We start from the raw sequence: 24,442 nt of genomic DNA, 5'->3' as shown, positions 1-24,442 counted from the left end.
ATAGGAATAAAATCTATTGTGGCATGCTTATTAAACAATGTGAATTCAAATTTACAACACGCGCATGCGTGCTTGATGTGAAGATCATAGACATAACAGTATAACAGAGACTCAGCGCAACAATTTCATACTCCATAAAGTAATCTTCATTATTGCCATTGCGTCGCCTTTTGTTCACATATATAATCAAAGGGAGTATCCAAAGAGAACATGGCACTTGAACAATTCAAGAAAGAAGAAACCCTCGCAATGAGGAAGAGATTAATCGGGTATGTACGAGTGAATCTTCTATTGTGTTTTTTTGAAATAGTTGGTAGACACGATGTGCAGGTATGAAGTATGTGCACAGTTACTGACACGTATTAACTCGTTACAGGGAGTCAATTAGACTCTTTTACTCAGACAACCCTGTGAAAATAGTGAGAGCAAGGGGCCAATATCTATACGATGAAAATGGACAGCGTTATCTGGACTGCATCAGCAACGTTCATCATGGTAAAAACATTTATCATTCTGTGCAAAGTCTCCATTTATTGCCTTTATAAAGCTCAGTTTATTACACTCCTGCCTTCTAGTGGCAGAAAGTGTATGTGTCGATGACATACAGTATGAATTTCTTTGTAGTGGGTCACTGTCATCCAAGCATTACAAAGGCTGCAGCAGCACAAATGGACCTCCTGAACACTAATACAAGATTCCTGCATGACAACATAGTCACGTATGCAGATCGTCTGGCTGCCACCCTGCCCGAGAAACTGTGTGTCTTCTATTTCGTCAACTCTGGGTAAGTAAAACCCCAGAAATGGTATTGCTGAAGTACCATTCCAGTGATTTTAGGGACTGTACTCTACTAATCAGAGTAAAGGGGTGGCCTGGAGAAAATGCCTGGCCCTTCCTTCACTATAAATAACCATATTTCGCAGTTTCTGGCTATGATTAATGGAATGATTTTAAGAGAACATGCCTTTTCAAAGCCACCTGTGGGTTCAAGGATTCTAACTCCCCCCTGAATGCTTTAAAAGTTTATTGAAGTGCCACCCCTGTATTTTTTTCACCACCCCCTCACATTTCAAAAATAACACACAGTCCTCTACATCTCTTCCTCTCACAGTTCAGAGGCCAATGATCTTGCCCTGCGCTTGGCACAGCATTACACCCAACATCAGGACGTCATAGTGATTGACCAGTAAGTATTCAGCTCTAATGCAACCCATTCACCCACCGACATTACACCTGCTTACCAATTACCATGAGCTCTCCTTTTACACCAGTGCATACCATGGGCATCTAATGTCCCTCATCGACATTAGTCCTTACAAGTTCCGGAAACTGGCAGGACAGAAAGAATGGGTTCATGTGGTTTGTAAAATCCATACGACCATTATTACACAAAGCGTTGACGAACAGTGGACTCCTGCCTGTCTGAGAAAATATGTTTCATCCTCCTAGGCACCCTTACCAGACACCTACAGAGGCATGTACAGGGAGGACCACCCTAACCCCGGCCAAGCTTACGCTGATACAGTAAAAGACCTGATAGAGGAGGTGCACAAGAAAGGTCGTAAGGTATACAGTTTTACACAACCTGAATAAAATTAGTAAGGCTAGAATGTATAATGCTGTAATAAACATGACCAATACATACCATTTATAATACCGTTTCCCCAAAGATCTCTGCCTTCTTTGCTGAATCCCTGCCAAGTGTTGGAGGACAAATCATTATGCCCCAAGGATACTCGGCTAAAGTTGCAGAGTGAGTGGTGACACATTATCAGCTTCTGTCTTTGCTCAGCCACAGGTGCAATATTAGAGACATGGTGCATCTCCTTCATACTCTCCACAGGTACGTGCGCTCAGCTGGCGGGGTGTTTGTGGCAGACGAGGTGCAGACAGGCTTTGGACGTGTGGGAAGTCACTTCTGGGCTTTCCAGCTGCAGGGGGAGGGTTTCTGTCCCGACATTGTGACCATGGGTAAACCAATGGGTAACGGACATCCCATGGCATGTGTGGCCACCACTGTTGAGATAGCTAGAGCTTTCACAGCCAACGGAGTGGAGTATTTCAATACGGTGACTATTCAGTAGACTCGATACAATGTGAATGAATGATTCTTCAAGATGGTATCTGTAGCATTTCAGAGCTGTGAATACAGCCAGGCTGCAATTAGTAATAATTCATAATGACAATCACTTTAACCCTTATTTTACCAACATATTTAACATACAAGGATTACCAACTGGGGTCCCCGGGAATAAACTACTTTAAAATACAAACATCAGAGCAAATTGTTAACTTATTCTTCTGAAAATGTTAATTGCTACGTAATAAATCTAAAAAAACATGCTTTAATTTTGGTATTTAGTTTTCAGCAAAATTAGATGAAACATTATTTGGCTTATTTTTTTTTAAACAAGACCAACCAAAATGAAAAAAAAAAATGGCTGTTTGAACAACCCACAGTTGTTCACATATAGTAGATAGACCATGATTTCAGTGTGAGGGGTTATCACAATAAGGGTTGAATGGATATAATTCAGCTGACTGTGTATGTAGAACGATGAACACACATTACAGGCAGTTAAAGCACAGTTTGACTTATGCTGTGCAGAGGGCATACTGTCATGTGACAGGCGGAGCAAACATTTACTACCTTCCTGTCTGAGTTATAAAGAAAAGGAAACACCTATTTTGGGTAGATTTTCCAGCTCAGCGCATGATATCCACAGCGGTAAGAGGAATATTCTTTAATTGATCAAATGAATTTCCATAGTCAGAAAAATGTATTATGCTACGTTGACTGACTTTGATCATCGTCTTACCTTAGGCAGGGCAGTATTTATGGCCCTTAACTACCTCTCGGCCCTCCTAATCCTCCAATAGTGTGTGATTCTTAAAATTAGGACCCCTGGCAAACATGAACTCAATAAATAGTTCCATCTATTATAACTGTATAGGTGGAATTGGGTGCTTTTCACTGGGGTCCCCCAGGACACATATACATTGGTATTTTTAGAAGACACTAATTAAAACAGAAAAACTATGATACTAAGTCATTAGGAACAAATTGATTGACAAAGTCATGAAACACTGGAATGATGAGGCTCATGTGAGGTATGGCAAAAATAGCTTCGGGGTCTGTGGATGCCCCAGTTTGACAAGATGAGGGATAATCATAGTAAGACCTATTATCATTATCAAACTGATGTCAGTTACATGAACACAGTGTCTTGAAGGGGAAAAAGTGAAATCATGTTTTAACAAGTGGAATTTATTCTTCTGTGGCTGTTATGTTGATCACTACGGTTTTGCAGCTGTTGTTCACAAATCTTCATTTAACACTACACTGTAGCATAAAACATATTTTATTTAAAATTTGTAAAGTCAGTTGCTAACAAATTTTTGCTTTTGAGCACAAAATATAATACAATAAATCTGGAAATCTGTTTAAATGACCTCTCATAAAGCATGCACGTATCTGAATGATAAGATTTGTTTTGTCTCTAACTTTGTGCAGTTTGGAGGGAACCCAGTGTCCTGTGCAATTGGCCTGGCAGTCCTTGATGTGATCGAAAAAGAGGACCTAAGAGGAAATGCCACAAGGGTGGGAGCACATCTAACAGATTTGCTCACAAAGCTGCAAACACGACATCAAATAATTGGCGACGTCAGGTGAGGATGCACATAACATAGAACACATAAAGGCCAATGCTTTGCTACACTCATGGAATTAAATCACATTGAATTGATGAGGACAGTCTCTCATTAATACCTGCTACACACTTTAACTTTGGAAACTTAGAAGCTACTTATAAAAGACAAGTGTGCCAGCCTCTCATGTAAATGCAATGTAAGATTTTAGTCAGAGACTGAGATCTTGCACAGACTGGGGATGTTGCAGGGTGACTATTTTAAAGAGTTGACCAAGTTTCCTTTTGAGTTTTTCTCCTGTCCTGCTCTCGGTGGAAATAAATTCTCTTACAATATGACAAACTAACAATTTTTTACATGTCCGAAAAAATGCCTAACTGTAGAAACACAAGATAAAAGGCGGCACATGTTAACAGGATTTCTGTTAATCTATAAAATCCACAAACTAAATTTGTGAATAAAACTCAACATTGTGAATTTTGTCCCCTCAGCTCTTTACCAGCATCAGTTGGTTAGCTGTGATTTTTCAGTTGAAGGGGACCATGAGAATGAGAGGCAAACCATTAAAAAAATTAAGATTTATAAGTAACACAGCCCTTGTTCACTGCACAACTCAAGAAACAGACGTGTTCAGGTTTTTCCTCCTTCCTGGAATCCCCTACATGATCACTGTCCACCCAGTTTCCTGCTTCCAACAATGAACTTTAGTATTTGGATGAGCCAATACAAAAAACTTGTATTAAACAAGTTTTGTCAAAATGTAATTAAGCTTTATGACCACTTCACAATGAACAATCGAGATCACAGAGTTGATTTCAAGTTTTATGACTGTAACAATGCATTTTATAATAGCGCCAATACAGTGCATGAAACTGATTTGCTGCCATGAGCTTCCAGCTACTGCTTTTAATTCTTGTCCCATGTTAGGCTAAGAAAAATAATTGAGTTCACAAGATTTTTAGAATGTGTAAAAATGTAAATTATTTTAAAGCTTTCAAAATGTTCTAAATTATATAAATACATATCCCTTAGAACACAAAAATCCATGTATTTTTGTTTTAATTAAACAAATACATGTAAGTGTTTATCAAGCCTTCTTTTCACTGCAAGCAATTTGACTTGTCAAAGTTTGAAACGCATAGGTGATATGAATGATGGCTTTGTGCTATTCTTCTGTTCTGTAAATCAAATGCTATTTAATGTTGGAGTGACTCACAAAGAACTTATATTATGGGTTGAAAAGTGACACCCGCCTATTATTAAGATTTTTTCCCCCTTCAGAGGTGCAGGACTGTTTGTGGGTCTCGAGCTGGTTGCAGACAGAGAACAGAGGACGCCTGCCACAGAAACAGCAGCAAGGGTGGTGAAGAGGTATCAAAATACAGTGCAGCACTGTTGCTGATGGTTTTAGTTTAGCAGTTAAGCAGCAGAATACCTTCTACGTGATTTTCTTGTATACACCGTTTCTGTGATTTAACTTCATGTTACTCTTACATTAGGCTGAAAGAGGAGGACAGAATCTGTGTCAGCACCGATGGCCCTTGGGACAACGTTGTGAAGTTTAAACCTCCCATGTGCTTCAGCGTGGAGGACGCAGAACTGGTGGTACAATGTATTGACCGCATCCTCACGGGTTAGTCAACCAAAAACCACTTTTGGTCTACAGCTGTCACGACAATAAAGTGTTTCTACTTGACACAAAACACATAAAACAGAGAGACGCCTATGAAGTGTTAATGCAACGTATTCATAATTGAAGTACAACGTACTAATATTTTTTTGTTTTCACAGACATTGGAGCCAGTGAAAAGGAAGACATCTAAGGTTTGTTAAACCTGTAGAAAAGCTTTTAATTGCATCATAGTCAGACGGTCACATTCATTACGTTCAGAGGTAGAGATATGAATGTCTGTAACTTGAGTCGATCAAACAGGTTCAGGCATTTCACTATCAGAACATGTTGCTGTCTTCACTCATCACTGACCACTGTGGGGACTAAAATGAATCCATCATAGTCTGACTCATAATTGTCTATTAGTACATGTTAATACCAAAGCTTAAATGTAGGAAATAAAGCAGTGGTAGTAGATTTTTTTTTAATCTTATAGAGCCATGCAACCATAACGTTTATCACTGTTTTTGTTCTTTCCCCAGGTGTTCAGTGCCATTTTTAAGTCAGCTCTTTAAGAGAAGTCATCTCACTGATGAAACCCAGCCAATTGGAGGTTAGCACTTTAAAGTGATGCCGCTGCATCATTACCACCTGCAAGACAACCCAATATACAAGAAGCTAATGTGACAATATTGAACTCCCACAGACATTTTGTTCATCAAGAAACTAATAAACACTAAGCATTTTTAAAACCCCTGCCTCTGTGTTTTACCCAAACTAACAATATTTTAAAATATCTATCCCAACACACAACACTGATCAGCAACATGTTCCTAATACACAGTTTGGTTGAGATAAGCACTTACCAGACCACTAGCTTTAAAATCCTGGTCACATTCATTAAAAATACTCAAGTATCGCAGTTTCACATCTAGTGGGGAGGGAATTAAAACTCAGCCAGTTATCCTGCCGGTAGCGAAGCCCTCTCCCACACCTTCCCAAAGAGGCAGCCGTAGAGGTGTTAACATTACTCAAGACAAAACAAGCAAGCCATTTAACAGTACAAAACATTTAACATTAACTTTACAAATAATAACAAAACGATCCGTGTGTAATATAAACCAAAAGTTTATTTCTACCAATTTGCCCAAGACACTAGAGGAATGAGTTTCCAGTGAGAGAGGGAGTACCCTCTTACATTAACAGGCTTGCGTTCAGTTGAATAACACTAGTAGAGCCACTTAAAATTGCAGACATGATGGGGGAAGAATCTCCTTAAAAGCCAAAAGAAAGAAAAAAGATAAAAAATAAAGATGCTGGTTGTCTTCGTCTACTAGGCCATCTGCAAACATTAACTTTACACGCTTACAATGAACCCTTTGATTAGTTTAAATCCCTTATTTTTTTTTGCCTCACCCCACATCTGAAGCCATGCAACTCGCATCCAACATTCAGCACGGGATAAAGTAACTAAAAAATCTAGAAACACCAAAAGGAAAAAAAAAGCGAAATTGTTTTATTTGTGAGCTTTAAAAGCTCTTGCTCCTGCTCATCTGTAAATCCAGTAGACATGTAAAAATACAACCATACAATACATTAGATTCAAAAAGGTACCAAAAAGTACAGTAAAAATAACACTTCCATCACTGGAAATGTAAATGGACACAAAACAATATAAAATAAAAAGTGGAAAAGTGACATTTGCTTCCCCAGTTCCTCACTTGATCTGTACAAATGGAGCATGAGTCCAAATTTCTGCCAACTCCAAAGGAAAAGCCAGAGCCCATGTTCGTTGTGGTCAGACCATGGATCTCTTTTTCTTATTTACTTTAGACCTTAAGAGAAAAACACGGTGCTTAACGTTACTGAGAATAAACCAAATATGGCATGCAGTTACACAAAGACAGACAGGTGCATGAATGAGTTTGACAGGTCAGTGAATGGACAGACACACTTTGGGAGGGGGGCACGACCGCTAACTATTACACCTAGCACCCTGGTGAAAGGTGATACGGCCCTTATTCCTGTTCTCAACCACCACCAACTCAACCCTTATTGATCAAGTAGTAGAGATGCATCTTAAGATGGCTGACAGGTGGAATGAATCCATCTTTAATGATCACAGACCCCACACCACAGCCTACCCTAACCCCACCACAATGCTTGAATGGATTTAGAGTAGATGGAGATCTTTGGGGTCAAAAAAGGCACCAATGGTTACAGCTATGTTCTCATACTACCACGGATGATGCAAAAATGCATACCTGCACTACGTGTGATCAGTATGGCTTGTAGCTATTCTGGTGGCCACGTCTTGGAGTTTTCCCATAGCTTGTATTGCCCTGGTCTGGAGGACAAGAGAAAAAGGGACTGAGTTCTTCTGTACAACAAGGAGGACCAAGAAAATAAAGTTTCTCTCATTCTTTTTCTTTCCGTGGGGGCACTTATCGCTTACTGTAATCGTAGCCACCCCCATAGCCGTAATAACCAGCAGAGTAGTCATAGTTGCCGTAGTTGCCGTATCCGTAGCCTTGCTGTCCGTAACCATAGTTTTGGTTGTATCCCTGGTTCCAGTAGTTGTTGTAACCTTGATTCCAGTTCTGGCCCTGGCCTAGAATGAACAGGTGAGGCCTTTGTCACAACTCTCAAGCATACAGGACCCAGACAGGTGCGCATTTTAAGTCTACCACTCATTATTTTGTTTTTAATAAACATTTTGTTGGTATACATGCAAAAAGGTGCTCACCTCCACGGCCCCTGCCGCGTCCTCCATATCCACGGGCACCATACTGCTGCTGCTGGTAGACCTCTTTGGGCTGGGCTATTTTAATTTCGCACTGGAACACCACACAAGAGCACATTACATTGCAGTGCGTCACGCCTATTGTTAAACTTATGAAACTCAGAACACCTTACCCAATTTCACCTGTGTGCTAAACGGTGTGTGTGGTGTGCCGTTACCTTGCTTCCACCGACGTTGTGGTACTTCTTCTCCATAATCTTCTTGACGGGAGCCTCTTCTTTGTATGTGATGAATACGAATCCCCTCCTCTTTTCCGTCTTTGGATCTTGAGGGAGTTCAATGGTCTCAACCTACGCGGAAGAAAAACAGACTTTGAAGCAACCATTAACTTAAAACTTTGCTTCCTTAATGATGTGACAAAAATGTGTTGAATACCATACCTCTCCAAAGGTGCCGAAATACTCCTGAATGACTTCCTTTGAGGTGTCAGGGTTAAGGCCTCCCACAAAGATTTTCTTGACTGGATCCTTCTTCATGGCCATGGCCTTCTTGGGGTCGATAACTCGGCCATCTAGCCTGTGCTCCTTCTGTTCAAGAACCTAAAATCAAAACATACAAAAAATTTGATTTAAGTTGTCTTTTCCTGAATTTAAAGGCTACATTCCAGTAAATTGATTTGATTTTCTATCACCAGACTGTTCTAGCAGTTTTTATTTTAACCCACATCATAATTATATCAACATCACTGATGATTATCAAAAATCGTATTTTATCACTGAGTATTTCGTCCAAAAAAAAATGGTTTTCTCCATCCCTTATTTATGCACAGGCACAATTGCCTCTGCACTCACCTTTTCTACACTGGCTGCGTCTTTAAAGAGAATGAAGCCGAAGCCTCTTGATCGGCCTGTCTGCTGGTCAATCTTGATGGTGCAGTCTGTCACCTCACCAAATTTAGTGAAGTAATCTTTAAGATCCTTCTTGCTCGTTTCCCAGCTGAGGCCACCAACAAACATTTTCCTGAGCACAGAGAGACGGAAAAAGACATGTTTAGAGTTACAGGCAGCACTGCTACTTGAACTTTATATATGGCTGTGGTAAAGGTGGGGGTGGGCAGGAGGGGGGAGTAAATGTACACACTGTTCCAGAACATCTGTTGACACCACGGCATTAGAGGGCAGGCTTCAGTAGCTCCAGTTTAAGTTTATTTTTATATAAAAGTGAACAAGTATATAGAAAATCGCTACGATATGACCAGATCGTCATCATATCAATAGTTCCGCGTGAGCCTATACACGTTAGGTTTTATCCGTGCTCACGCGCCCATCCCCCCTCCGCTCTGCATATGGCGCCAACAAAGGCCGGTTGAACAAAGAAACATGGAAAACCACGAGTGCTTATTATAAATGTCGGTTTCACGAAAAAATCACATGTTTCACTTACCCTGCATCCTCCTCGCCCTTGCTGGCGTCGATCTGGCCTCCCTCTGTGCCGCCGTTTTGCGAATTCCCGTCGGCGTCGGGCCCTGCGCCCTCTCCTTCCCCCTCTCCGCAGTCATTCACAGCGCTCTCGTCGTTCCCTTCTTCGGTGTGGTCGGCTCCGTTAAAATCATCGTCGACTTCGTGGCCGTTCTCTGATGTTTCCATATACTGCTGCTCTATCTCAGACATGTTTAACTATGTTACCTAAACCCAAAAGAAAAAAAAAATGCATTTCACTAAATCGCGGTGGTTATATAATCCATCATGCCGTGCATGCTTCGCCATTGACATGGTGGCAATGCATGCATTTCCCACCATTTTGGCCGGCACGTTCGCGGTCCATACATTCATAGTATGACGTTTTTGTTGCAGAGCGACGGCAAAACGGGCAACACAGCAACATTTATTTACACAACACGGTGACCATGCATGAAAAGTACACTTCTGGCGGAGCAAAGATTAGAAACAGTCTAACCATCTGCATTACGCTGATAAACCGAGCCTGTACCGTAGCGTTACAACTCGCCGTTACGTAATATAAAGACTGTTGGCCGTACCGTGGGCCTACATTTTATAGTAAAAACCAACATTTCATTTACATCACCCTGTAAACACAACTTACAGACTAGAACAATCGAAGTACTTACGTGACGATATAATGAAAAAGAAAACAAGGGTAAAGATGTAGGAAAACCTGCTTACTGGTCACACAACCGGAGAGCTCTCTTCAAGATGGATTCTCCCACACGACGACAACTCGTGGTTGGTTTTCTAGAACCGGCAGAAAAAAACGCTAGTTCTGCAGAGAAGCCATCTGATTGGAGGATGTCTGCTGCCACTCATGATGCCGACCAACCACAAGCACGCCTCTTTCTTTTCACAGAAAATGTTCACGCCCCTAACACACAGGAAGGAACTCGGAGTACCTTTTCTGCGTTTAGTGATAAAGAGTTGTCCACTGGCCGGCAATTATAAAATATGACGACTTGCTGCTGTTTGTGTAAGAATAGGACTGTCTGCACTGCTGTTCACTCTGAGTCCGACAAAGATGTAGTCAAATGCAACAATAGTCCAGTCCGAGGTGGTGAAAATGAGCGGACGGTATGTGAAAAACGTCTCATTTGTAGATGTTGGTATGAACATAATGATGGATAAACGCACAGAGAATTGCCATCAAGCTTTTTATATGTACACATGGTCACATGTAAAGGTGACTCTGTTTCAGAATATATGGCACAAGTTATTAAAAAATATGAGTTACACACAGAGGCCCCATAAAATAACAATCAAGCACAATATGTTCGAAATAAACTCTGTTTTGTCTTTAACCCTTTACACCCTGAGAATATTGGTTTAAAATATTTTGAAAAACACGGGGAAAAGGCGATAAGCGACTTAATGAGCCCAAAATTTCCAAAATATTAATAAAAAAAAAAACCAACAAGAAAATTACCTGACAATTTGTGGGAGAAAAGGAAAGTGAAATAAAAAGCAAAAAGAAACAAGGAAATAACCTCGAAAAAGAAGTGCTTTAAAAATAATAATAATTATTTGAAATATTTGTAAATATACATTCATGGTACTACAAAAATAGTTCTCTGGTCATTTTTCCCTAACTTTTTAAAAATAATTTTCGAAATCCTCTATTTTCTTGCAATTTGCGGGACATTTCTAGGCAAGTTGTTGATTGCTGTTTTCCCACATTTTAAAAGACTTAAAACCAATATTCTCAGGGTTCAATGGTTTAAATACTTGTGAAGGGCATCTGAATTCAGTACAAGAAAAGTGATGTTAATCCATTTTTCAAGGGGTCAAATAAGTGTTGAATAAAGAACAAATGGTTAGTAAACAGGCCAACTTTAACAGAAAGCAAAAAGTGCTGAAAATGACATTTTATTTCATCATAGTTCTGAAAACAAACATCCAGTCATATATCTGTCCCTCTTTTTTTCCCTGTTATCATTCTGCATCTTCCACATCACATATTTGAGGTTTGTTTGGATCATTGTTGATCAGCCAGTCAGCCAGCCAAATCTATAAAGACAAATGTGCAAGATGAGGATGTTTTGTGGACCAAAGCTCAACAACAGCAAATAACATGGTGACAGCAAATACTGAGCATCCAGTACTTACACAGGGGTTGTGAGGCTTGTGCTTGCAGAGGTCAGAGAGTCCACGTAGCAGAGTTGGGTTTACATACCTGCTCAGGTATTCCTTTGTGGCTTCTCTCGAAGGAACAGGCTCAATTACAGCTGCAGAGAGAAATCATGTGGGGTGCACATAATTGTAAGTATTCAATGTTACATTTCTATTCAAAGAACAAAATGGTGTGGTTGTGTGTATTACTTACAGTTTGGGAACATGAATTTGATCTCCCTTTCAGCTGCATGAAATGACTCGCTGCCATGGAGTGCGTTTTTAAGGTCAGAAATGCCATATTTTGCTCTAAGGCTGGGGGAAAACACATCACATTCATATAAATATCTCAGCCAAGTCTAAATTCTTGCTTGTGTTGTACGTCGCTTTGGATAAAAGCGTCTGCTAAATGAAATTGTAGAATTGTAGCCAGGCCAAACCTTTACCTTTCCGCACAATACAGATTTTTTTTTGGAAATATATATATATAATGATATTTGATATTAAAGTGAATATCTGCCGATACCGATATATATTATAGAGTGGTGAAGGGATGATGCAATTTTGTAGGCCAACCAGGAAGTTGGCATCACACTGGTTCCTTTGTCAAAAACCTTATGGTATTTTTGAATGGGATTTTTAAAGTTTATGAGATTTACACGTTTTGTTTAACACGATAATCTTCACAGATGAACACCACTTTTGTGTGTTTTCAAGCGTAAATTAACTCACCAGAAGTTAGATGACTTAAACGTCACAACTACAAACACTGTGAAAACATGTTAAAACACGATCGAAAAATATTATAAACAGATAAATCTACAAGTTCGAGTGTGACTCTGTAAAGCTGTAAAGGCGGACAAGTGGGTTTAATCAGTTTCTGTGTTTGGTGTGATGACGTCAAACATCCCCAACAAACACTGCAGTCCCATTTAGCCATTTGTTAGCAACTGCCCTTTTTAAGACCAGTAAAACCTTAAAAGTTCAAAAATCTGATTGAAGTGGACATATTTATTTTTGTAGAACAAAACATCTACATATCTTTAGCCTGTGTTACCCACAGACAATATTTAAGTCATTTTGCCAAAAACTCATTCAAAAAACCCAGAGACTTTGAGACGAGGTAACCGAAAATGCTAAAAGGCTAACAGACTTCCACATTTTAGGACTCATTACTTCACCACTCTATTGTGCATCACTAAAAACAATAAATCATGATACTAAGTCAAAGGATGACCCGTCCTCTCAAGGCACGGTGAATCTATAAACTGAATCTATCTGACCAAAGGACTGGCGCCACGATATCACAGAATTATTTAATTATCGTAGCACACTAATAACACACACTAATGTGTGTATATATATGGAATAAATACAGAGCTTACATTGTGGTTGGGGAAATAATACTTAGAGTGTTTCTTAATGTACTGAAGGTCTGTTTTATTTGTACCAGCCTTTTTTTCTAAGCAAAAATTTAGAAAAGAAAAGACGACAAAACAAAACACTGAATCAAAAACTGCCAAAATTAAGAGACTGACCACCCTGGATGAGTTTCTCTGGCCTTGGCGCTGTTCACAGGCCCAATGATGGACTTCCAGTGGGCGATGGCGTTGTCCCGGGCCAGGGTCATGGCGATGATGGGGCCAGAGCTCATGAAGGCAGTCAAGCTGGGAAAGAAGAGCTTCCCATATTGGTCTGCGTAGAAGTCACTGCATTGTTCTGGACTTAGCTGCAGCTTCCGCCTCTAACACAGAAATAATAACGTATCAAACTAAAGTTATTGGATTTCTAAGGTCAATATTTATCAGAATACTTAGGGATTTGACAAAGTCTGACGATTCATTGACCTTTATTCTGTTTTATCTAAATAACAAACGCTAAGACGCTGTTAGACATATTTGAACAAATTCTAACAAATCAGCCTTGTACCTTGCTGAAATGGACACTGTTAGCACTATCTGGTGGACAAACTACATAAGTATTTCTGTTTGTTGGTTGCCTCAAAAATATTTCTGTACTGGAATTTCTTATCACAAATCAACCAAAAGTGGTGGATGAGTATTTAGAATTTTTACCTAAGTGAAAATAGAAATACCTCAGTGCAGAAGTATTCTATTACAAGTAAAAGTCCTGCATTCAATTTTTTAATTTAGTAAAAGAACAAAGGTATAAGCATCAAAATAGCCTACTTGAAGTGCCTAAAGTAAAAGAAACCTATTCATTTTGCAGAATTTGGCCCATTTCAAAAATAATATTTCAGAACTGTATTATAATTACTGATATAGCCTATCAATGTGTTCAAAGCTTTAATGTTACAGCTGGTAAAGCTTGAGCTAATTTTAATTTCTTTAAACAAATGGGATGCTTAGTCTATATTAATACACCATATATTAGTTGATTGTATTTTGTATTATTAATCACAATCTGTTAGTAACTAATAACTTAAGCTATCAAATAAACGTAGTGGAGTAATTAGTACAACAATGCCTCCAAGATATAATCCAGCAGAAATATAAAGTGACAGAAAATTAAAATACTCAAGTAAAGTACTAGTGCCTTTCAGTTGTAAAGTACTTGATCAAATGTACTTGGTTACATTCCACCACTGTCAGCCAGTATATGCACAAAAAAAAAAAAAAAAAATCAGCCCCACGTTAGGCTACTTGCTCATGTCTGGGCAGCTTAGAAAATTAATCAAACTACTTTCTCGGAAATTATCAGCTGGGGTTAAACCCTGCGCGACACGATAACGTTACAGCACACCCTGAAGTTAACACGTCCTACAGTTCACAGACGATCAGACGCGCAACCAACCTGCAGGATACTGAAGCCCGATTTCAGTATAATGTCCTCAATCTCCTCAGCTCTGTGTATGGCATCTGGCTTGATGAGGGCCAGAGTTGTTTCCACATAGATGCGAGGATATGAAGTTTGGTCCATCTTCTCAAGCGTCTGCCGCCTTAAGCTGATAAAGTTACGATACTTTCTGTCAGTCCTGTCAACTAAATTCTTAATTTAGGCCGTAATAAGCTTTACAGCAGTAACAATGCGGTTACAATAAACACTGAATGTAGCATGTAAATGTAATAAGTAGCTTAAAATTGTCTTAAGACCACTTCGGTCTTGATTTCTGTTTGAGTTGCTAGGATACCTTTACTAAATCTACGGCAAGACAGGCAGGTCAAGTCATACAATGTGCAAAACGCTTTTCACATTACATTCTGCAGACCCTCTCTAAACATGAATTGTTGAACCACGGTTAACTGAGGCCCAGGGCTATAAAAGTCACACTGCACCACCAGCCCCACTAATGCTAAACAGGCATTTTTAGACCCGGAAAAAAAAATCACCATGGGCAGTTATTGTCACTAAAGCAAGGATACACAAATTGCTCATACATGGTTCTAGGATTTAAGTACATCTCTAGGATTTAAAATGTTTCTCAGATTTTAGCACCTTTTTAGTATTTTAGGATGTTTCTAGGATTTTAGGACATTTCTAGGATATAGCATTTCTTGGATTGGGGGATATTTCTAGGATTTTAGGACATCTCTCAGACATTAGGACACTTCTAGGATTTCAGGACATTTCTAGGATTTTAGGACGTTTCTCAGATTTCTGACATTTCTAGGATTTTAGGATCTTTCTCGGACTTTGGAACGTTTCTAGAATTTTAGGACACTGGGGTCTTAGTTAGGACCTCTGTCAGGGGTGCAGGGTATCCTCCACTGACACTCTTATAAACAAGCTCTGTTTTGATGCCATTTTATGCACTCTGGCATATTCTGTATACAAAAAGTATAGTGACAATTCCCAGAGCAAATCATTTTATTTCTATTATCAATTAGAAAATGGTTGAGGGGTGCAGTTTTGGCCCGCAGGCCCTAAGTTGAGCAACTCAGCCATAGTGTATCACAAGGTACAAAATTGAGCTTGATTATCAAAAAGTTTTGGATAAAAACATAATACAGTTCAGCATACGCACCTAAGAATAACTCATATTACCCACCACCATTTCTTAATGCAGTCTAGAACCAGGTCTGCCCTGCATTCGAACCAGCCCCAGGTGAAGTGCCAGTTAGAACACAGAGCTTATGGTAACATTCAAAAATAATGTTTACTTAGCCCAGTTTCACATTGGAGACTTTTAGCCCCGGGTTAAGTCCATTCTCAGGAAATAACCTTGCAACCTCAGGGCTAGTCTCTGCTCTGGACCAGGGTCAGCAAGCCCTGGGCAAATGTCAAGGTAAAGCCACTTGGGATGTGTTTGGATGGTGTCAATGTGGATGCTTTTCTTGACCCCAGGTTAAGAGCTCCCCTATCATGGGGGCTGGGGGCAGTGTAAAAAGCAAGGTAATGGCCACATTGTCAAAATTAGGGGGGCCAAAACCCCCCCTCCCCCCACCCCCCAAAACATTAGAAAACTAATTTCATACATCATATACCATAATAAAGTACAGCTATATACTGTATACATTGTGAATATGTGATAAATGAAAGCTGCTACAGTCTTTATAAATTACTCAGACTTCATGTGTGCTATCTGACAAATCTAATGTAATTAAAAACTGATCCTGAGTTTAACAGGCTGGTGAGCTGTGCTCTGCTGGGGTACGGCAGCACCAACCAAACAAACCACACATTGAACTGCAGTACAACATAATACTCGAACAGGTGAAATGGACATTTGCCTGTTGTAGGAGAGCATGTTTTTGTTTTTATCTCTAATTAATATATTGGGGGGAAATTTTAAGCATTTGTCAATTTCAGGGGGACAGATGAGTCAACACCACTATAGCATCAACATGAAAGGGAGAGAGAGGACAACATGCAGCAAAGGCTGGAGTTGAACCCCAAGTTGCTGTGAGGACACAGCCTTGAACATGGGTCGCCCTCAACCAGGTGAGCTACCGGGCGCCCCTTCACTCCAGATTTTGGTGTATAATGATCTCAAGACACTGAAACACTCTACCCTCAAATTCAAGTAACCACAATGACTGTCATGTAATTCTCACTTGTGATTTTTCCTTAGTCAAACTTAAATCAAGTTCCTAATGGACCATTTCAACTTTTGTCAAATACTACTTCTGGGTTATTGCCTTACTGAATTTTTGTAATGTACTGCCATTCCTCCTGCCACTATACAATTTGTTTAAGGAAAAAAGCTCCTACTGGTAATAAACATTTTCTTTATGCATTATAATCACCAATATCAGACAGTGTTGAAACCAAGACGGCACACGTTCCTTTCAAACTGTCTTTTATTCAAAGTTGCTTCGATAAAAAGTTCTTATCGAGTTCCAATAGTGACCTGCCACACTCTGATCAGGTTGTCAGTGTAGCCGGCAAACAGGGTCTGAAAAGAAAGAGGGATACGGAAAAAGGGATTACTCAATTTCTGTGATATTAAAATCCTACAGTGAGTCCATCAATATTCAAGTAAGTGTTTCTAGTGCCCCTCATATTTGCAGGACTGTCACCATTAGACATCAGAGTTATAAGTGAATGGGTATAATCACTGGGGGTCGAACACAACAACAATTACTGAGATAGACAGAAATCTGTGCTAAAAAAGTTCCTACAGTACTAAACGTGTTGTACCTGTCCATCAGCAGACCATGCCAGGGAAGTGCACTGTGGGGGTTCAGCCTTGCTATTTGTGCTGATCACTTCCTGTCTCAGCTCATCCACAATGATCTTGCCCTCCAGATCCTAAACAAGGAGAAAAAAAACCACAGGAGGCAGAGCAATGAGTAACTGCTCAGAAGTAGCAAAGAACAGATGACGAAGTTAATGCATCCAACATTAATTACACACTGGTCTAGGCTAGAGCTCAGAAACAGCCTCTTTATCATCAAGGAATACAGATGGCATTGAAAGTTTCGTCACTGCCCTTTGTACTATAGCTCTTCTAGACTGTATACTGATCATGAGATATTTAGGATTAAGGCCTCTTACCCAAATCTTGATACTGGGGCCGGTGGCGGCACACAGCCAATAACGGTTGGGGCTGAAGCAGAGGGCATTGATGTTGTCACCGCTGTCCAGGGTATAGAGGTGCTTGCCCTCATTCAGGTCCCACAGCATGGCCTGACCATCCTACAGGAGAACAGAGAGAGTTTTCATAACCACATTAATATAGATATGTAGGATATTTACAGGAGGCTTTAATAGCTAACCTCTGGGGAGTTTGTTGCATAATATTCAGCACCAACACAATGACCTTTTAAAGTGCAGGTAACACTCAGAAACAGCCTCTTTTATCATCACTGTGAAACAGATGTTTTGTAAGTTTTCGTCACTGCTGAAACCTGCAGCTGGTGCTTCAGTTGATTACAGAACGGAGGGGAAAGATGGAAAACCATCCTGTGGCAATCTACAATAAAAAAAAAAAAAAAAAAAAGAAGTTTAGTTCATACCCTTCCACCGGATGCACACAGGGAGCCATCAGGAGAGACGGTCACTGTGTTCAGGAAGCCACTGTGGCCAATGTGGTTGGTCTTCAGCTTGCAGTTGGCCAGGTTCCACACCTAGGAGCAAAGGACAGGCAGACTGTGTCACATCTGTGGTAGTAGAAAGCTGTATGGGTTACGCGCTTAACTTAAAAATTCTCATCAGTGGGGAGGTCACTTTTTAAATTCAGGTTATTTTTTCACGCCACAAACTCAGAGGCAAGAGCAAAGGAGTTTTGAAAGAGAACAACGTACCTTGACCATCTTGTCCCAGCCGCAGGAGACAATGATGGGGTTGCTGCTGTTTGGGGAGAAGCGCACATTTGAGACCCACTCAGTATGGCCCTCATCCTGCAAATCAAAGTGCATATGTATGAACTCAATGTAAGATTATCTGGTTACCCAACACTGTTTTGTTTATTTAATGTCCAAATAAAATCAAACAAGGTAGAAAAACATTTCTGTGTAAAGTGACATATCTTCTCTTACAGCTCACTGGCAACCTGAAATATAGATTATATACAACCAACCAAGGTTACTGTATCATCTGTTGAATGATTATCAAGCACAGCAACGGTGGATATCTTACCTGTTGTCAAAACCTAACATTGTAAAGGCATTGTGACGGGGGAAACAGCGTACTCTATGTAATATCTATCTGAACTGTATTTGACAAAAAATAAATGAGTAAAAATAAACGAGCAAGCTTTGGCTTTTTCAACTAGTAGGGACTGCCAAGTTTCTGCTTATGATTCTGAAAAGCACAGTACCCAGTATGTAAACCCATAAAAATCTAGTTCCCCTGGTAGAAAGAGTCCTACTGCTACTCTGAAGAACGTCAACACGAGTTGGCGGCTCACCTGAATAGTGTACTTGCAGACTCCGAGAGTGTTCCACAGCTTGATGGTCTTGTCTCGGGAGCCAGACACAATCTGACGGTTGTCAGCAGAAAAGGCCACGCTCAGAACGTCCTTGGTGTGTCCAAAAAAATGGCGGGAGGTGCTGCCACTGGAGAAATAATGCACCAACATTTCAGAAATCAAACTCTGAGAGACTCCAAAAAAGGGAAGCATGTCTAATATCACTACAGCTACACCTGCAAGAACTTTTCCAAAAACTACACACACGCTCATTTAACCAGTTTTCTGTATATGTATTTCTACTATGAAATTTAATACTGAAGAAAGATTATGTATTTTTTTTTTGTTAAAAGCCAAACACTAGCGCCATCATTCATCCATAAATATGGCACCTTAAAAGATATACTACGCCTGATTTAAACAGTGTTTTAAAAACACACTCCCCAAAGAAAGCAAAAGTAAAAGCCAACCATCTGGCACCTGGTCAGCACCTTTTCGTAAAGCCCTAAGCTCACCTGAGTGCTGTGGAGGTGCATGGCCTGAAACATGGCGAGCACCAAACATAAGGATGAAGGCAAAGTCGCCACAGAAAATCAACACCCAATCCCACTTCTCGTGGGTCATAAGTGATGAACTTCTGTATGATTCTATACATGCTATTTTTTAATCAGGAAAATCCTGCAAAGTATATCTCAAACACTGCATTACATTTTTTATGGTCCAGTGAGTACACAGCTGCAGATGCACACTTCAGCAGAAAAGGATGTAAGAACTGGGTGATAATTTACCATTTACTAGCAGAATTATTGTTTGCAGCATCAATTTGGTCATTAGACTTCTTGTGTAGCTGAACACAAGATCCTCAGCTCCATGACTACCTCCCAGCCTCACATTTACTTCAAGTGACATGAAAAAATGGTTTATTACAAGTTGGTTAATCAATATTTCTTATGTGAAGATACTTTATCTATCTATCAATCATAATTACTAAGGTGTATAATTTAAAAGATTTTATATAGAGATTTTTCAGTCATTTGGCCTGCATGTCACATGTAACCAAGTTGTGCTGTCCATGTAAGATACATCATGTTACTGCAAAGTCAACCCAAGTATCTGGCCACACAACTTGGATCTGATTTATCTATTGACAGTATGGATAAAGGTTTGATGCAGACCTGGTGCGGCATGGCAATGAGAGACGCATTTAACTGTTACCAAGATGACCAAATTCAATGCATGCATTGATATTTTGGCTAAAACTCTTTGCTGTTCCTGTGGGTATGCTACACCAGACTCAGGTCAAGAATTCAACGTTGTACACACCTGCTTTTCACCTAGTTTGATAGCTTAAATTATTAATTTTTGAAGCCAGTTTTAACAATGGGGATCTTTGTTTTTTGTAATAGTTAGAGAGCCAAGGTAAGAACTGATTTCATGCATCCAGAATTCCTGCCAGCAGTGACACCATTCCTGCTAAACATGAACGCAAACAAACCATCTCTAGTAAACACGCAGAGGAGGCATCTTACCTCCTTAAACCCAACACATTTGACTAGTACTGAAGAGATATGCACTTACGTAGTAAGATCCCACAGGCGGAGGCTTGCGTCCCAGGCGCCGGACAGGGCAAACTGTCCATCTGATGAGATGACCACATCACTTACAAAGTGAGAGTGGCCCAGCAAAGCGCGCTGGGGGATGCCATAGTTGGTTTCATCACGGGTCAGCTTCCACATGATGATGGACTTGTCTGGAAAACAAACATCCAGGTTAGTTTTAACTCCGGTGCGCATAGTAAGTCTGTAGAGAGCAGATAAAGATCACATGTGGTCATCGAGCGAGTGCAGGAAGCAAATTTATGTCTCCAGGTAGGGGAGTGCCATATCATATCACTCACAACAACACTGGTATATTTTTAACTTGATAAGGAAAAGTCTTATGATAATGGCAATGTTCAGCTTTTTCACAAAATGTTTTCATACCATTATACCTGGCAACAAAACAAGCACGGCTGGAAGTGAAATTGCCTCAGCGGGAAGACTAGAGGAGAAATTGGTGGAAGGAAGGTAAAGCTGCAAAAGGTAGATGCCCTGTCAATCAGCTGTATTTTAGATTTAAACATGACTTTTTTGTCTGCTAGTTAGTTTGGGAACTAAATGTGGATTTGAGAGAGCTGTTGGGGGAGATGTTGGGTCTCAGATGGGAGTAAATAAGTCATTCATTTCAATTTTTCCTTAAGAGAAAGAAACACCCCGTTCTTAAAAATTACAGATACAAGTTCACATTTTTTTTTGTATATTACAACTGTTTATATGAATAATTTGTGGTTGAGTTTATTTGTACCATTTATATTTAACATAGAATATGAATCTCACCCGACAATATTCTTGTTTCCAGACTAGAAATTAAAGAATATTTTGATGTTTTACTGAATATAAAAGCAAACTGAGATGTTCATGTCAACATATAAAACAAGTATAATGTTGCCATTGCATCTTTTTGAAATAAGTTAAATATATTTCAGAGTTTTGTCGATATTACCCAAACTCGCTGAAATATTATTTCCAGAACACATCACAGAGCCCTATTCCTAAGGTCCCATTTCCTTAGATCAATAAACTTTAAATATGACACATTAAGGACACCTTTCAAAGGGTTTCATGTTCTCAAATATGCTTTTTCCCCTCAGTCAAATGTTTAACATGTTGTAGTCACTCACCTACAACGTCTATCCTTCTGATGTTATACTCATTGAAACGTGTCTAACACAGTTTTCGTGTCTGTAGACAGTGATGGACCAAGTCGCCTTTTTCCTTTTACGTTTACTCTTCTGCACTGATAACTGCAAACATGACCCTTATCAATCTCTTACAAAGGGGACCTGAGAGACATGGGCATGATCCCATGCATTAACGGGGAAAGCTGTCAAACAGTCAGCAGGTTAACTCTACTTAAGTTAGAAACTGAATGTCACCATATCCACACACTTTACCACCTGACTGCACTTGCACTACACTTAGTGTGTTATTACACGTGTCGCAGATGGGAGTGTGGATATCTGACGCTAATTCACTCATGACGTTAGACAGCGTTAGCTAGCTTGGCTAACGGCACCGACTCCTCCTGAGCTGGTGCGTCTCAGTACGCACGCAGTAGAATAAGTGCTGTAGGGGCTGTTTACACACATTTCACCTGCCACACACACCAGTTTTAACGTTTGCCGTACGTTACAGTCGCAGACCTACGAGCTGACTAATGCTAACCTAGCCATGTTGGCGGAACCGGCGGGGGAGGCCTCACCTCGGGACGCCGACAGGATCATGTCGGGATACTGGGGCGTCGTAGCGATCTGGGTGACCCATCCATTGTGCCCCTTTAGGGTCCCCCTCACTGTCATCTGCTCGGTCATTTTGGCGAAGTTCGGTGGTGCCTTTTACAAGGATGGATTCGGATTTTTCTGAGGTTCAGAAAAACCTAGGTCCTCATCGCATCTAGGCACAGAGGAAAAGGAAGTACGGACCCGGATGCAAAAACTATGAGGGGTGAGCAGCCCGCAAAGGTTTCTGGGAAATGTGGACTTCATACTTTCTCCTTACAATATTACGGTTTTTGATTTGTAGTCGCTAAAATTTGTAGAGCATTTTAATTGTAAAGCTAAAATACTGCATATATTTATATCTAGTTCCGTTTTCTGGCATTGCTAAATTGTGCTCACTAGCCTATTTGTTTAATTGATTGTTTTCTACTTTTCGTTTTTAGGGCCTTTTCGTTTATAACTCTTTTCTTCCCACTGCAATATACTTTTTCGACAAGGCAATATAGTCACTGCTTTTTTAATTTAGTTTTGCACGTGTGTTTTTTCTTGATCTATGGAAATGTATATGTGATTTTAAGTGAGTCTCATGGGTGTGAATGCTTTTTTTTCATGTTGTTTGAGCCCTAACCGAAGGCAATTTTCTGTCACAATTTGATAAACAATAAAAATTTTTTATCTTGAACCTTGAAAATCCTTTTATCTATCTTGATTTTTATTATAATGGTATTTCCATTGTTCTTTTTTTGTTGGCTCTCTGATTGTGTTGTTGCATCATTTCCACCATTGTTTCTAAATTCTAAAAGTCTGCAGTAGTGTAATGTAACAAAGTAGCCTGATAGCCTAATAATTTGTCAAAGTAGGCTACTTAATTATTTGGAAGGTTCTGTACTTTACAGAGTTTTTATATTACTTTAACTTTTACTCCACTACATTTACTAAATAAAATATATAACCTGCTTTTACTCCATCACATTTTCCCTGAGCATTTTAGTTATTTAGGATATTACAAAATAGGGATGTGTATTGTACGCTCCATTTTTAAGGTGCACTGTAATGACAAAAATACGTGTATTCCTTAGTGATGTAGCCCACACCTGGATTTTGTAGGCTACATGAACACAAGTCTGAATAAAAATAAGAAACACATCAGGACTATTATACTAAATCTGTAGGCGATAGAAATACCTCATGAACATGTTGCAAATGATACAGGTTTATAAACTGGTCACCATAAGAAATGACACAACAAAATTAGATAGGAATTGGGGTACTTACATTACTCCATGAAAGTCAAAATAAGTGACAAAAATAGGCCTATAGCAACAAAAAATAATGAAATGGTCGAGATGTTTTTTAATGTAGTTGTTGGGTTGCATCAGCTTTTTGTAACTGTTGTCCTTGCAAAACTATAACCAAATCAGTTAAAAAACAAATTTACCATAAATTAAACTGCTTATTAGCAGTTTAATAATATCATAAACAATATCATCATCTGATCATCTTTTTTTTAATCCATAGATCATATTTCTTAGGCTAAATAATCCTTATGGTTTCCCTTAATGCTTAATGCAAATATTGCAAAGGTGCATTTTTTATGTGGCAAGGTTTCACACATTATGGACTTTACTGAAAATCAAATGCTATTACATAATCAATATTAATGGTAACATTTCATTTAAACTTTTTTTTTTAAAAGAAACCTTATATTTAACAGTTAAAGATGATTAACTATTAATTAATTAATAGTTAAGATGCATGCAACATAGATCCCATGATCCTGATGACCCCAAGATGGTCCTTGACTATAACAAATGTGGTAGTAAGGTTATTTGTTAATTTCAAACTAACAATTTGAAAAATTAAAAAGAAATCCATTCCCCATGGATCGACTGCAACTAGTTGTGTAACATGTTGTGTACTCTTAGAAACAATGAACTTATTAAACTGTAACAATGTTGGCTTAATGGGTAACAGACTAAATTCTGTCCCTCTTATAGGCATATTTAAGACAGATGGTCCAAAGAAACACGGACACAGCCATCAGCACCATTTGGATGAAAATTAGCCTTCCTGCTGGTGTTGTTTTGTGTTGTGGAGTTACTTTAAGGTAATAAAATGCTCTTCTGATTTGGAGCTTTCCACAGGGCGTCAGAGGTCAACAGCAAGGCGGCAGTAACTGATAAACACATTCAGC

General features: G+C 39.5%; 4 protein-coding genes across 5 annotated transcripts; 1 reads left to right on the top strand and 3 right to left on the bottom strand.

The window, feature by feature from the left end:
• The first annotated feature begins 80 nt into the window (after nucleotides 1–80).
• On the top strand, nucleotides 81–6,012 carry phykpl (5-phosphohydroxy-L-lysine phospho-lyase). The gene is made up of 13 exons (XM_042492998.2): nucleotides 81–269; nucleotides 377–495; nucleotides 625–784; nucleotides 1,112–1,186; nucleotides 1,272–1,359; nucleotides 1,450–1,566; nucleotides 1,671–1,753; nucleotides 1,844–2,069; nucleotides 3,515–3,669; nucleotides 4,930–5,019; nucleotides 5,148–5,281; nucleotides 5,440–5,472; nucleotides 5,803–6,012. Exons 1-12 carry the CDS (start codon nucleotides 211–213, stop codon nucleotides 5,469–5,471), a joined length of 1,338 nt encoding a protein of 445 aa, XP_042348932.1. The 5' UTR covers nucleotides 81–210; the 3' UTR covers nucleotide 5,472; nucleotides 5,803–6,012.
• A 360-nt stretch (nucleotides 6,013–6,372) lies between these two features.
• hnrnpaba (heterogeneous nuclear ribonucleoprotein A/Ba) lies at nucleotides 6,373–10,322 on the bottom strand. 2 transcript variants are annotated; one of them, XM_042493000.2, is made up of 9 exons: nucleotides 10,187–10,322; nucleotides 9,447–9,688; nucleotides 8,855–9,023; nucleotides 8,444–8,602; nucleotides 8,222–8,353; nucleotides 8,007–8,097; nucleotides 7,716–7,871; nucleotides 7,525–7,607; nucleotides 6,373–7,095 (listed from the first exon to the last, which is right to left on the bottom strand). In XM_042493000.2, exons 2-8 carry the CDS (start codon nucleotides 9,671–9,673, stop codon nucleotides 7,540–7,542), a joined length of 1,002 nt encoding a protein of 333 aa, XP_042348934.1. In that variant the 5' UTR covers nucleotides 9,674–9,688; nucleotides 10,187–10,322; the 3' UTR covers nucleotides 6,373–7,095; nucleotides 7,525–7,539. The 2 variants fall into 2 exon arrangements, with proteins under 2 accessions (XP_042348934.1, XP_042348933.1); XM_042492999.2 differs by having other exon boundaries at nucleotides 10,132–10,257.
• Nucleotides 10,323–10,482: 160 nt separating this feature from the next.
• nme5 (NME/NM23 family member 5) lies at nucleotides 10,483–16,724 on the bottom strand. Its single transcript, XM_042493839.2, has 5 exons — nucleotides 14,435–16,724; nucleotides 13,159–13,364; nucleotides 11,835–11,935; nucleotides 11,618–11,736; nucleotides 10,483–11,518 (listed from the first exon to the last, which is right to left on the bottom strand). The coding sequence occupies exons 1-5, from the start codon at nucleotides 14,558–14,560 to the stop codon at nucleotides 11,444–11,446; spliced, it is 627 nt and encodes a 208-aa protein (XP_042349773.2). The 5' UTR covers nucleotides 14,561–16,724; the 3' UTR covers nucleotides 10,483–11,443.
• Nucleotides 16,725–16,863: 139 nt separating this feature from the next.
• On the bottom strand, nucleotides 16,864–22,447 carry rack1 (receptor for activated C kinase 1). The gene is made up of 8 exons (XM_042493299.2): nucleotides 22,233–22,447; nucleotides 20,511–20,682; nucleotides 18,933–19,080; nucleotides 18,328–18,423; nucleotides 18,040–18,150; nucleotides 17,579–17,719; nucleotides 17,222–17,332; nucleotides 16,864–16,976 (listed from the first exon to the last, which is right to left on the bottom strand). The coding sequence occupies exons 1-8, from the start codon at nucleotides 22,339–22,341 to the stop codon at nucleotides 16,911–16,913; spliced, it is 954 nt and encodes a 317-aa protein (XP_042349233.1). The 5' UTR covers nucleotides 22,342–22,447; the 3' UTR covers nucleotides 16,864–16,910.
• Nucleotides 22,448–24,442: the final 1,995 nt, after the last annotated feature.

The sequence above is a fragment of the Plectropomus leopardus genome, chromosome 8 (assembly GCF_026936395.1).
Source record: "Plectropomus leopardus strain MGB_pleo_1.0 chromosome 8, ASM2693639v1, whole genome shotgun sequence".
Taxonomy (NCBI): Eukaryota; Metazoa; Chordata; class Actinopteri; order Perciformes; family Serranidae; genus Plectropomus; species Plectropomus leopardus.
This window is presented reverse-complemented; position numbering and strand designations above follow the sequence as displayed.

Coding starts and splice junctions, on each gene's coding strand:
- nme5 (XM_042493839.2), bottom strand. CDS start 14,560: ATGGACCAAACTTCATATCCTCGCATCTATGTGGAAACAACTCTGGCC. Junction 11,936..13,158: donor AGAGAAACTCATCCAGGGTG/GTCAGTCTCTTA, acceptor GTTTTCCCCCAG/CCTTAGAGCAAAATATGGCA. Junction 11,519..11,617: donor ACAAGCCTCACAACCCCTGT/GTAAGTACTGGA, acceptor TTGTCTTTATAG/ATTTGGCTGGCTGACTGGCT.
- phykpl (XM_042492998.2), top strand. CDS start 211: ATGGCACTTGAACAATTCAAGAAAGAAGAAACCCTCGCAATGAGGAAG. Junction 270..376: donor ATGAGGAAGAGATTAATCGG/GTATGTACGAGT, acceptor AACTCGTTACAG/GGAGTCAATTAGACTCTTTT. Junction 1,360..1,449: donor AGAAAGAATGGGTTCATGTG/GTTTGTAAAATC, acceptor TCATCCTCCTAG/GCACCCTTACCAGACACCTA.
- rack1 (XM_042493299.2), bottom strand. CDS start 22,341: ATGACCGAGCAGATGACAGTGAGGGGGACCCTAAAGGGGCACAATGGA. Junction 19,081..20,510: donor CGCCTGTGGGATCTTACTAC/GTAAGTGCATAT, acceptor TTATTTCTCCAG/TGGCAGCACCTCCCGCCATT. Junction 17,720..18,039: donor TGTGTGCATCCGGTGGAAGG/GTATGAACTAAA, acceptor GTTCTCCTGTAG/GATGGTCAGGCCATGCTGTG.
- hnrnpaba (XM_042493000.2), bottom strand. CDS start 9,673: ATGTCTGAGATAGAGCAGCAGTATATGGAAACATCAGAGAACGGCCAC. Junction 8,098..8,221: donor ACAACGTCGGTGGAAGCAAG/GTAACGGCACAC, acceptor GTGGTGTTCCAG/TGCGAAATTAAAATAGCCCA. Junction 7,608..7,715: donor TGGGGGTGGCTACGATTACA/GTAAGCGATAAG, acceptor CTTGTCCTCCAG/ACCAGGGCAATACAAGCTAT.